We start from the raw sequence: 12,298 nt of genomic DNA, 5'->3' as shown, positions 1-12,298 counted from the left end.
ATGGATAATTGTAACAGTGGTTGGTGTGTAGTGTCTTGGATATTTGCTGGTTTAGATTAGTGTTAAGCCGGAGATGCTGTTTACCTGACAAGCACGCTTGGTGGATGCAGTGAGCTTATATTAGCTGCTGTAGGTGGCGACTTCACAGTTGAATGTATCCTACGAATTTTCGTCCCAGTTTGTATTCGTTGTTCGTTTAATTCTTTGTTGTACTATGTAGTATGTCTGCTGTTGACTACTAGGACGCCTGTGATTGTGTGACCAGATCAATGGTGGTAACTGTAGAACGATAAAACGACGTTGCTTGCCAGGCCCTTATTTTCTCCAAAAAAATTTACATGTAAGTTTGAGCTAAGATTGCGCTGCAGTTAGAGCAGCAGGTTGCAATGGTCTCCCGTGTTTACTCTTCTAGCGCCTGCGCTTGCAAGCCAAGTAAGTCACCTCGTTGTTGTGAAGCCAGTAGATTTGATGAGCTTGCAGCAAAAAGAGAACTCATTGTGAGAGCATCTCCATCGGCGGCCCCCCAAATAGTCGTCGGCAGGGCTACCGACATAGCATCCTCTATTTGGGAGCTGTTCCCACACCGGTGTCCTCAAATAGGCAACCCGATAGATTTTTTTACATAAACTAAATATTTATACATTTTAATGTTATTTAGGATCGAGGAGTGAATAATATTTTTGGGCAAATCCGAGTAAAACATTATTCACTCCTCTACCCCGGATGACATTTGAAACCTACTTATCTCTAGCCTACTATCTACTGGCCACCCGGCTCTGTGGAGGTGGACGATCGACCAGAGCTCTCTCCGCTGCTCCTCCATCGTCGATCCCCGCTGCTCTCTCCGCCACGAACGTCAAGTAGGCGGATCTATCCGCGGCCACCGCCTCCTGACGCAGCTGCTGCTCTAGCTCCTCCCGCCACCGACGGTGATCCAACTCCTGTCTCTGTAGCCGGAGCTGCATCTCCGCCAAACGCCGCCGCTCGTAGATTTCATCCTGACGCTGCGTCTCCTCCCGCTGCAACCGTCGCAGCGCAAGCTCCTCCCACCCCTTCTGCTGGCGCGCCTCCCACCGATGCTGGCTCAGCGCCTCCCGCCGCCGCCGCGCCTCCTGGAACTCCAACCGCTTCGCTTCCTCGAGCGTCAGCCGGTTCTCCTCCTCCCGTTGCCGCCGCTCTGCCTCCCGCCGCGCCTCCTCGCGCTTCCGCCGCTCCGGCTCCTGGCCATACGCCGCTCGTCCGCGACATAGGCATCTACGGTCGCAGCTAGCACCGCCTCCTCCCACGCCTCATACTCTGCGAGCTGCGGGTCGGCCTCCACGTCTTCTACGACCGCCTCTAGCGCCACCTCGTCCCATGAATCCCACGTTGTGCTATTTTCTATGGATTTTGCAGCAATGGCGGGGGAGGAGGGATAATATAGACCATCGCCGAGGCGGGAAACGTCTGCGCGTTGTCGTGGCGGGAGAATTCCCCGCACGGCATCGTGGCAGGAGAGTTTCTGGCCCAGCGTCGTGGCGGTAAAATATCCGCGCGGCGCCCTGGCGTCACTGACAGGCGGCTCCCACGCCCAAAATTTTCCGCCTCGCGAGGCACCGACACGCACGGTTCGCTCCCTTGGCGAAGTTCCGATACGAGGTTACCGGCGATTCTATTGGGTTCGAAAACTAGCCGGCGTCGGTGGAATGCTCTAATACTACTCGGCTGGGTTGGGTACCTCTTCTAGAGGGGGACACAGTGTACGCCACCGCATAGCACAAGCCAATTTCGCGAGCCGCGGCGCGCACGTTCAATCATTGAGAGGCTGCCACGGCACGGCCGTCCGCCGGTGCGGGCTCCGGGCCGCGTGCCCTGTGCCCACGACGTGGTTCCTTCCGGCCGTCCGTTCCGTGGGGGCCTCGCTCGTCCTCCCTCTCCCGTTCCCGAATCAGGAAACCGCCTCCTCTTCCATTCCCCACTTCCCCTCATCCCCCGCTCCCACTACCCAACTGAGCAACCCACTACGCCCTCGATCGATCGCTCTCCGCCGCCCGCCGCCGCCATGGAACCCAACGAGTCCAACCCCGCCGCAGGTACGCGCTGCTGCCCCGCCCCCCACACTCCGTTGCTTGATCGAACTGGATTGCTGCCCGGAAACTGCTCGATCGCCTTACCGAGCGTCCAATTTCGGATCCCCTCTCTCCCATTGCCTTTTTATTGCGTCACCTACTTCACGTAACAAGCTGCTTGCTCGGCCTGTACGGGCAAGCAGCGGCGATTGCGTTTGCGTGTCCGCGACTGCAGTGAGTTCACACGAGTTCGCGTTCCGCCTTGCAATCAATGTGTCCACTTCGTCCGCTGCTACTCTCTATGTCTACTAGCAGGAGGTTACTTATCGAGTAGGCTACTGAGCTGCGTAGAGGATTACCAGTACTTCTGACTTCTGACCAAGTGATCACTCAACACATCTTGGATGGATAATGCCTTTGCCGGCCGGCGTCAACATGTTTTAGGTGAGATTGGCGACTGGTCTGATTCTGATCCCATCATATTCTCACTTCTAAGCTTAAGAGAGTTCCTTCAGTTTACTGACCGCCTGGAACCCAAACCTGCACAAGCGTCCATCCAATGGATCACATATGAGAGGATTCCTCAGGTGCAAATTAAGAAATCAGTTGAGCCACTCTGTCTGTGAAGGGCGTCAGCAGAATAACTGAATGAATGCCTATAAAGCAGCTTGCTGATTTCGTAAGCACCCACTACCTGCAAAGCCCAAGGATGCGCAGTTGCTCGCCGATATCTGACTATCTTCGAAGCACTGGATTTGGACTTACTGTACATAGAATCGGTGATTAATATGCATGACCACATTCATCAGACGCACAAGGGTTTAGGTTCAGATATGGTGTCCACTGTCTAGTGGCTCACATAAATTGGTGTTTGGGTTTATTTCCAGCACTTACATAGCAACATAAGCTTTGCCTAGTACCGTGGCTGTCACCCGTGAAATATGTTTTAGTTGCGCAGGGCATGTGCACTACAACCAATATGTTCTAGTTGCATCAAGAAAACAAGCGCACCAGTTAAAGGTTGACATGGTTTTATGCACAACTCGCACAATTTTTTTTACCAAAGTCTTCTCAGCCTGTTTGTTGTCAAGTACAAGTATTGGAGCCTCTCCCTGTACATGCTTTTGCTGCTTATCATGTCACAGCTGCAAATTGCTTTTGCATCTATATAAGAACTACCGGTCCATCTACTTTGCGCCTATTTGAGATTTTAACTTTCTATCAGCACTGATGGAAGCTTGGAGCTTAAATTCTGGTTGTATAGCCTGACCGCAAACATTTTTTGCATTCCTATCACAGGAGGCAAGACGCAAGAAATTTCTGTACCGCCTGTGGAAGGTGTAGCTGGGGGAGGGACTAGTTATGGCTGGGTGGATGGAGGCTTACAGGGGTTGAGTCTAGGTACTAGTGTGATTGACCCTACAAAGGTACACTCCGCCGATCTTTTGCACGTGTGGTCTATGCCCAGCACAGCAAATGTTAGCCAACAAGAAGCACCACGACCTCTAGAACATGTAAGTTGTACTTACTTATATAATTAGCACTGCTAGAAGAAAAATAAATCTCTTGCTTCTACACTTCAATATGCAGAACGTTCTTGTGTTTTGCCATCTTTCTGTTCTTTCAGATATTTCCCTTCTTTTGGCGTTTACTTGGGACGGGCTTTTATTCATCAACTCTACCACTTTATGACATGCACTGCTCTGCTACGATAAAATTCCTCAGATTTGCTTATATTCCTTTCAAAATTGCTTCAGGTTAACCTTTTGGCAGCAAGAAATGAAAGAGAAAGTTTTCAAATCGCTTTACGTCCAAAAGTTTCATGGACCAGTTCAGGTATTGCAGGGCCTGTGCAGATTCAGTGCACTGACCTATGCTCATCCGCTGGAGACAGGTTTGTTGTTTAAATTTTGAATTCATTCACTTGGGGATACCATCATTTGTACATTCTACTCTGGATGATTATAACAGTTCTGTAACGACAGGTTAGTGGTTGGTCAATCTATAACTTTGCGACGTGTCGTGCCTATATTAGGTGTACCAGATGCTCTTGTGCCTATTGATTCGTCAAGTCCACAGATAAACCTACTTCCAGGGTACTGCCTCTGTGCTTTAGATAGCCATGATTGGAAACACAGCGACATTTGTTTTCATTTTATTCATAATTGCTAATTCACTTTTATTTCTACAGGGAGACAACTGCAATATGGGTCTCACTAAATGTTCCTTGTGGGCAACAGCCTGGTCTATATGAGGGTGAAATATTTATTACTGCTGTAAGGACAGATGCGGAGTAAGCTTAAATTTTCTTCTTTATATCTACGTACTTATGTTAGAAAGTGGTAAAGCATGATCTCCTCACGTCACTTGGACACCCAACACAAGCTCAACCCCTAACCGCTGACGACATGATCAAATGGCATACCAGAACAACAGATATTATTACACACGTTATGATAGAGAACATGTAAAATATTGAAAATAGCATGTATAACTCTGTAAAATCTTTGTCGATGGAAGATTCAGCTATCAGAGCCCAATGTGACTGTCTTCAGTTGTTTCTTCTAAAAACCAAGACATTGTTTTGTCCGTGTCCCAAGTTTTTAACTTGCATGAACCGTCTTGTATGAACTGCTAATTTGATACCTTGTGTGAGTTCACGAATCTGATTTGCTTATGTGCCTTTAATAATATTTGTAAATTGGTTGGGGTTTCAGTTCATCAAACGCACATCTTTACAAAATTACAAATAGTTTCTGTTCATCCGGGAGCATGAATTCCAGGCACAAGTCTCAGATCGGCTATTCTGGATGTGTTCTGAACTTCTGATTTTTTCAGATGGTCATGTGTGTCCATATGACATTTAGCCTTAACCTGTATGTATGTCTTATTAGTTATCCAGTATTTGAGTTATTAACCACTATTTTTATTTAAATTCAACAGCAGTTCCAGGGCAGAATCTTTACCAAAGTCTGAGAGATACCAGCTGTATAAAGAATTAAGAACTTGTCTTGACATCACCGAATCCAGAGACAACTCGTCGTCAGAGGAAATGGTATTTTACTCAGTCAGTACTTCACGAATAGCCATATATTTCTTTTCTTACAGCGCTGTAACATACAGGTACAAAGACTATCGTCTACTTCAACCACACTGAGGAGGTTGCTAGTACTTCCAGCATTCCAGGACTGTCAAGAGAATAATGGATTGGGGGACATGATGGATGAAGATGTTATGAACAACGTTGCAGTCCGTGTGAAGTTAAGCCTGACTGTTTGGGATTTCACTCTCCCACTGACACCTTCCTTGCCTGCTGTTATTGGTGTATCCTGGCAATATTCTGTTTTAGTATGCAGTATCGTACTGGTATCTTATGATATAAGAATAACTCCAAATTCCTTCTTTGTGGTGTGAGACACATCATTCAGTTTGCATACATGCAGTTCAGAGTTTATGTTTGAATTGTCTATGTGGGTATACAGCTATCATGATTCTACATTTGAACTGTACTGTATTCATTTGTTCTCCTTTAACTATATGTTAGATATCCGAAACTGTCATTGAAGATCGGTTCTGTTTGGAGCATGGCACCAAAGGATGGTATGATGCATTGGATCATCATTTTAGGTGGCTCCTACAGTACAGAATTAGTCCATTTTTCTGCAGATGGGGTGATAGCATGCGCATTCTTGCATACACATGCCCTTGGCCTGGTAATGTAATTTTCTTAAAGAGTATGCTGCTTTATTTTAATTTTTCACCTGATGTGATTTTCTATTCTTTTAGCTGATCATCCAAAGGCTAGTGAATATTATTCTGATCCAAGACTTGCAGCATACGCTGTACCCTACGCACCTATCCTATCATGGTAGTGTTATAATTTCTACTTAATTTTATATTAGCTTGCTCACTCCTCTATTTCTTAATATTAATTTTACTTCTTTCTTGATGCACACCAGTACTGATGCAGCCAAAAATTCTCTGCGAAGAGAGGTTGAAATCTTGAAAACTGAATCTCATTGGTCTAAAGCTTACTTCTACTTGTGGGATGAGGTACCTGATTTTACTTCTATGCTATATCAGGTGACATGGTTCTACAACACAACCTGCGAGCCTTGTTGTTCTTATATTGTGCCATGTGATGTCTCAGGGGGGGGGGGGGGGCTGCCTGCCTCTGTGCAGTTGGAAGTTGGAACTGTAATGTAGTTACTATTAATGGAAATTGTAGAGTTGCTTCAGGTTTAACATCTTCAATATAAATATATAGTCCCTTTATTTCAATACTTGGCTCTCTTGACAAAAAAAAAAAAATCCTCAACATATTTGGCAGTTCCTTAGGCGAACTTTCCAAAACTGCTCAAACCTATAAATTCCCTCCACTTTCCTTTTACGTGCTTGAGAAATTATCAAGGGTATTTTGGTCCCTAAATGCACATGCATAAGTTAAAAGTGCCCAATACGTGAAACAAAGTGTAGCTAATGTTAGGATTTGTGGGCTATGCGATCTATCTTCTACTCCTCTGCCTTATCCGTGGTGACGCTCATGATGCATAGTGAGGCTAGAGGGTAGGGACCTATTTATAGACTCAACTTCCAGCTGTTAATTATCCACCTGTTTCCTGAAACATCCGTGAGACTCCTGACAATGTCACCAACCAGCAACCACGACCAAACATGACAGTTCCCCTACCACACATGTGTGAGTTATGTGGCATGATCAGATTCTATACGTGAGATCAAATCCAACCCAATCATGTAGGCCAACAGCCTACAGAGCCAAATCCTGCAAAACAAACCCAGCTCTTCCGCTCTGTGCTTTCCTGGGAAAAATCCGTACGACACATAAAATTCTAGTAGAGTCGACCTCAATTAATTCCTCTACCATATCCAGGAGCGGAGCTAGACCAGTTCTAACCATGGTGCATTAGCATTACTCATGTCCCATGTAGAATTATGCACAGGTTTAGGCCACATGGGTACACTAATCATGGGCTACAGGGGTGCACACACCATTTTCCAGGCAGATTGTAGGCTAAAAAAAATTTCTACCCTGGTGCATGTGCACCCTCTTGGCCACAAGTAGATCCGCCCCTGACTATATCCCAGCACAGCCATCCTCGGCACCTGGAGTGAAATTCCGCATCCTTGGCACCTCGAGTATTGCTTCCTCAAGTGAATTCCGCATCAATTATATAACCACGTCACATACACCAAAATTATGAATACTTCCACAATAAATGTCCAACAGTTAATAGTTAATGCTATTTTGGCATTTTCTTAATTTTGGATAGCGACCAGAATCATGACAAATGCCCAGTACATATTAAATATTCAGGGAAAGTTAGAACATGAACTGTACCACAACAATTTTTATATAGATCAACAGTTACATGTAGCAGTGAGTACTGAGTGCGAGTGTTAACGGTGCAACTTACTTGTGTGTCCTGATTCCTGAGGAAACTTTATAGTGAGAGTTTGTGTTATGTAAGTTGAAAGTGTAGATTCGACCTTAGATATGCTAGTAGTTGATGGTTGCACCTCACCATCTTGCACCTTGGGAGATATTATTTGGTGCAAACCATGACGTATGTACAGTCGCTCGAACCAGACACCAAATTAACATAGAAAGAAGATTCAGATATAAAGTTTCGACGGTACATCCCAGTTTAGCATAGCTTCATTAACTAATATTTCAACTTTGGATTGATTCTTTTCACGCCAAAAGAATGTAATCCCTCAGAATCTAGTAGTCAAAAGGAAATGGGAAAGAATAAGACAATAGATTATACATGCCAAACTTGTACATTTCATTTCTCCTAACTTGCTTGAGTTCAAAACTGAAATTGTGAACGGTTATGCAGTAATCCATGAAGCACAGTTTACACCTATACATAGTTTGCACTGGATATGTCACCCTTGCAAGCTGGTCCTATGCATGTGCCGAAGTAGTCAGACCAGTTGAACTCTAAGCTGATACGTCAAACCACATCAACCCATGTATATGGCATACTCTGTTCTTTTCATTGAAAAGAGATAGATTCGATCATCTTACAATTGTTTTAATATTTTTCAGCCATTGAATATGGATCAGTATGAAGTGATCTGCAACATCTCTAACGAGTTACGGACATACACACCTGATGTGCGTATTTTAACAACTTACTATGCCGGTCAGTATACTTCCGTACTTGGACTGATATATGACAAGACATAAAGTTCTTTTCGTGATGAAATGCTTGTTTAAAAACATACTTCCTTATTTGGGTCCATAATGAGTATCTATGCAGATTTCTGTACTGTTAATTTATTAAGAGATCATTGTACTGAGATAGATGTATAAGCTAAGTTACTTAATCAGAAAGCTTAGCACTAACAAGACACGCTAGAGAAGGGTTTGATTACTAAAGTTTACTTCTGTATATGATATGGTGCTCCATATGATGGGCGAAATGTCGAGAAGCAAAGGAAGGTGACTTTTTAGTTATGACATACTGAATCAACCACGGGGGTTGAATAGTTATAGCCTTTTGGATGCTAGCAGGAAGTTTGAGATGTTCCAAGTTCCAGTTAGGTTTAATCACTATATCGAGTCTCAGTTTACTATAATATCATTTTTTTTGCTAAGGTATTTATTAGCTATCGTACTTGCTTTGCATACGTTTTCTGAAATGAACATCTGATTACCCTGCCTTTTATTAGGTTTTATGGATATTTAGATAATGATTATACACGTGGAAGCTGACCATGCCTGGGAAGCCTTATGTTTCTCTAACATACAAGTATGTTTTCTCTTATAATTTGAATGTCTCATGTAGGTCCAAGTGGTTCTGAACTTACCCCTTCTACATTCGAGGCTTTTGCGAAAGTTCCAAATGTTCTACGTCCACATACACAAATCTTTTGCACTAGGTATGCATTGCTCTGAACTTCTGCATTTCTTCTGGGTTCCCAAAACTGTGTGGGTATGCTAGTCATTTCCCTAGGTTGCAAAAACGATGCACATGTGCTGTCATACTGGTCTGGTCTGACATGATATGGACATGCTTCCCCAGATATATTGGATGCTACAGTTTATATACTAATGCTAAAATAATTGATTAAAAAATGCTTGGTCCTGAACACGAAAATTATAAGAAATCAAAACATTGGCGTATTATTCTGTTATCTGTATCTTTATTGTGTTGTCAATTTTAAACCCGAACCTAGGTTATTCATCAAGTGCAAGAGGTTTGGAAAATTAATGGTAGTTCTGTTAACATAAGTAGACCAAACAAGCTGAAATTATCAGTGCCCTGTTTGAGAGAAATTTTGTGCTGACACGTGGCAATTTGATGAAACTGATAGCTTTGGTGCATGTGTAGATGTCTTGGCACCATGTCAGTGTAGGATATGCGACATTTATGCTATTAGAAGTATTGGTGGATTGGTGCAAAGTGCAAACTAATGAAAGTGTTGTGCTTTGTTCAGTCTTGGAATTGTTAACAAATGCATATCTAACAGGACTAACGTTTGTATCACTTACATTCTGTTTTCTTATATAGTGAATGGGTTTTTGGCACAAGAGAAGACTTAGTGAAGGATGTTATTGCCGAACTACGACCTGAGCTTGGTGAAGTAACTACAGATTCTGTCCCATTTAATTTTGTTTCATGCTCCTTTTACTTCTACAGTTTTGTACTGCTGGGAGGATAATACTTCCATTATCCTTGAGAAAACATTCTTGTTACTGCATCGATATTCTGTTTTAAATTCTAGTAAGCATGTTTTCATGAAGTGACGCCATTGTTTTCTCACTAATATTCATTCTCATGTATTGCATAGCAAACAACTAAATTCGAAGTTGTGTTGTGTTCTCATCAGTATTTTAGGGTGTGCAATCAGTAATCGGCATGATGCCTACTGTTTCAACATTTATGCTTTAACTATAAATCACCTCAAGTGTCCTGGTCAACTGCCTTAAAAAAAACTGTCTTGGTCAATGACATTTTATCTGTTTTTTCTCATACAAAGTGGTTTTGTAAATAATAATGAATTTTCTCTCAGGTGTGCATGTACATAAAGCTCTCTGTTATTTTTTTTTACTTTATGACTTGTATCTTGATGAAATTGTATCAATCGTGTCTAGGAGTGGTGGACATATATTTGCTTGGGGCCTTATGATCCTCAACCAAATTGGCACATTGGGATGCGTGGTACCCAGCACCGGGCAGTTATGTGGAGAGTGTGGAAGGAAGGTGGCACAGGATTCTTGTACTGGGGTGCCAACTGCTATGAGAAGGCTATGATTCCAAGTGCTGAGGTATGCTTTGCCACTGGAAAAACTCTCGATATAATGAGCTGTCATTAGTGCATGAAGGGCATGAACAGAAGGATTTTTTTTCATAAAATTGCCTGTAAGGTTTTGTTTTTGGGTACATTGTAAAAAGCTTACTGGGCTATTTTCAAGAAATATTTTTACCCCTGGTTTGGGTGTGGAACTTCTACATGTATCGATGTACGATTTGCTTGAAGATGAATTCCACGGAGATCCAGCAGTAAAGCATTATGAGCAAGAAAACATGATTTAGGAGGCTTATTTGCTCATGTGATTCCTAATGTTGAGATTGACTTTTGATAAATAAAGCAAGAGAATCTGAACAAGATATTTGTTAGTATTGAGTAATGCAGTAAGTATAGTTGTGTGGAGGTGACAAAATGTATTTTTACTTGCATTAAGACTAGAAGTCTGGTATAAATCCAAGCGTTTTATTTTAATGCGTCGATAGATAATTGTCTTAGATTTGAAACTGTTGAATGATCTCTAGGTTTGACTTTGCACGGAATTTTGAACATTGATGTTGTTATACAATTTAATAATTTAATAAGTAGTAACCTTTTTTTTTTTTTGAAATAATTAATAAGTAGTAGTAACCTAATAACCTAACATGTGACATTGTTATTCAGACTTGAAAGTTTATGTTTACATTTCGAAGTTGGATTATCTTTTTGTTCAGCTTGGTATATTGTCCTCTGTAGTTGCTACATTGAACAAGGATATCTGTTCTTTCTCTGAAACCTGGTGTGGTTGCAGATATGTTTCCGACGTGGCCTTCCTCCAGGCGATGGTGTTCTCTTTTATCCTGGCGAGGTGTTCTCTTCGTCACATGAACCAGTCGCGTCGCTCAGGCTGGAACGCATTCTCAGCGGCATGCAGGTGATACATTTTCTGAATATACGTGTCTTCTTGATTACAGTAGAAGCCCGTTCTCAGGTTTAAGGGTTACAACCGTTCAGATTTGAAGTAGTTCCGGGGTACTTATTCTGAAGTAGGATTTGTGACTTAGCTAAGCTAGTTCATTGCCATCCTACTCCACTTTGCTCTTTTCCAAGGGTAAGGGCCCCACCTTCCAACCAGAATGGCTGCTCAGAGACAGAGACATTAGATGACCAGAAATGAACCTTACAGCCTCTCACTCATTCAAAATAATTTTCAGTACTTAGCCATCAGCCGTGGATAGTGCTGCTCACACTCATTTCTCGATTCCGTGACGCAGGACATTGAGTACCTGAACCTCTACTCTTCAAAGTACGGTAGGGAGGAAGCCCTGGCTCTCCTCGAGAAGACTGGCACGTACCTTGGCCCCGATCGCTACACACATGACCATGGACCGGTTGACGCGATGCGGGGCGAGGTATACCGCACTTGCCGCTCTTAGGGGCAGGGCAGCCCCTGGTTGTTCCTCCATTTGCAGCATACATGTTGTTGTGTATGGTTTGTTACGCATATGTATTAGCCAGCTCCTGAAACTCAGTAAATACTTTGAACCAAGCTCGTGGAAGCTGGGTGCAGCAGATACAGTACTGTACTAGAGTCTAGATAGAATGGTAGTGTGGCCTTCTGGGCATTCTTGCCCTTGTACATATATCTCGCTAGTGTTTCCTCTGTTCCTGCTGCCGAGATGAAACCGTTCCTTGGCACCGAGTTGTTAAAAATACCTGGAAGTGGGAACAGAAGCCAAAGCTGGAAAGGTTGCGGTGTAAAGGTCCATGAAAGGTCCAGTCAAATATCAGGAATTGACTACCCGCAAAAAAAAAAAAAAATCAGGAATTGACTGGCCGACAACGCCAGGCTGCCCGCTGTGCAACTCGTACGGACAATCTATCTCAACGAATATCTCAGCTGTCAGCCCCGCCTTTTACTCTACTGCGTAGCGGCAACGACGCAGCGAACTATTAAAAACTCTGCGACCCAGAGTCGCCGACAGCCGGGT

General features: G+C 43.4%; 1 protein-coding gene across 1 annotated transcript; it reads left to right on the top strand.

Moving 5' to 3' along the window:
- Window positions 1-2,041: 2,041 nt before the first annotated feature.
- On the top strand, window positions 2,042-12,005 carry LOC124673636. The gene is made up of 16 exons (XM_047209678.1): window positions 2,042-2,072; window positions 3,348-3,562; window positions 3,806-3,942; window positions 4,034-4,144; window positions 4,240-4,341; window positions 4,992-5,103; window positions 5,172-5,372; window positions 5,593-5,761; window positions 5,835-5,916; window positions 6,008-6,101; window positions 8,122-8,218; window positions 8,864-8,957; window positions 9,590-9,662; window positions 10,174-10,347; window positions 11,119-11,241; window positions 11,582-12,005. The coding sequence occupies exons 1-16, from the start codon at window positions 2,042-2,044 to the stop codon at window positions 11,741-11,743; spliced, it is 1,977 nt and encodes a 658-aa protein (XP_047065634.1). The 3' UTR covers window positions 11,744-12,005.
- The last annotated feature ends 293 nt before the right edge of the window (window positions 12,006-12,298 follow it).

This window comes from Lolium rigidum, chromosome 7 (assembly GCF_022539505.1).
Source record: "Lolium rigidum isolate FL_2022 chromosome 7, APGP_CSIRO_Lrig_0.1, whole genome shotgun sequence".
Lineage (NCBI taxonomy): Eukaryota > Viridiplantae > Streptophyta > Magnoliopsida > Poales > Poaceae > Lolium > Lolium rigidum.
The sequence above is the reverse complement of the archived record's forward strand: the minus strand, read 5'-3'. Positions and strand labels throughout refer to the sequence as shown.

What these genes read in the sequence shown, in the direction of transcription:
- LOC124673636 (XM_047209678.1), top strand. Translation starts at nt 2,042, where the DNA reads ATGGAACCCAACGAGTCCAACCCCGCCGCAG. An exon ending in CAGATAAACCTACTTCCAGG is followed by an intron (nt 4,145 to 4,239) that starts GTACTGCCTCTG and finishes TTATTTCTACAG; the next exon opens with GGAGACAACTGCAATATGGG. An exon ending in CTATGATTCCAAGTGCTGAG is followed by an intron (nt 10,348 to 11,118) that starts GTATGCTTTGCC and finishes GTGTGGTTGCAG; the next exon opens with ATATGTTTCCGACGTGGCCT.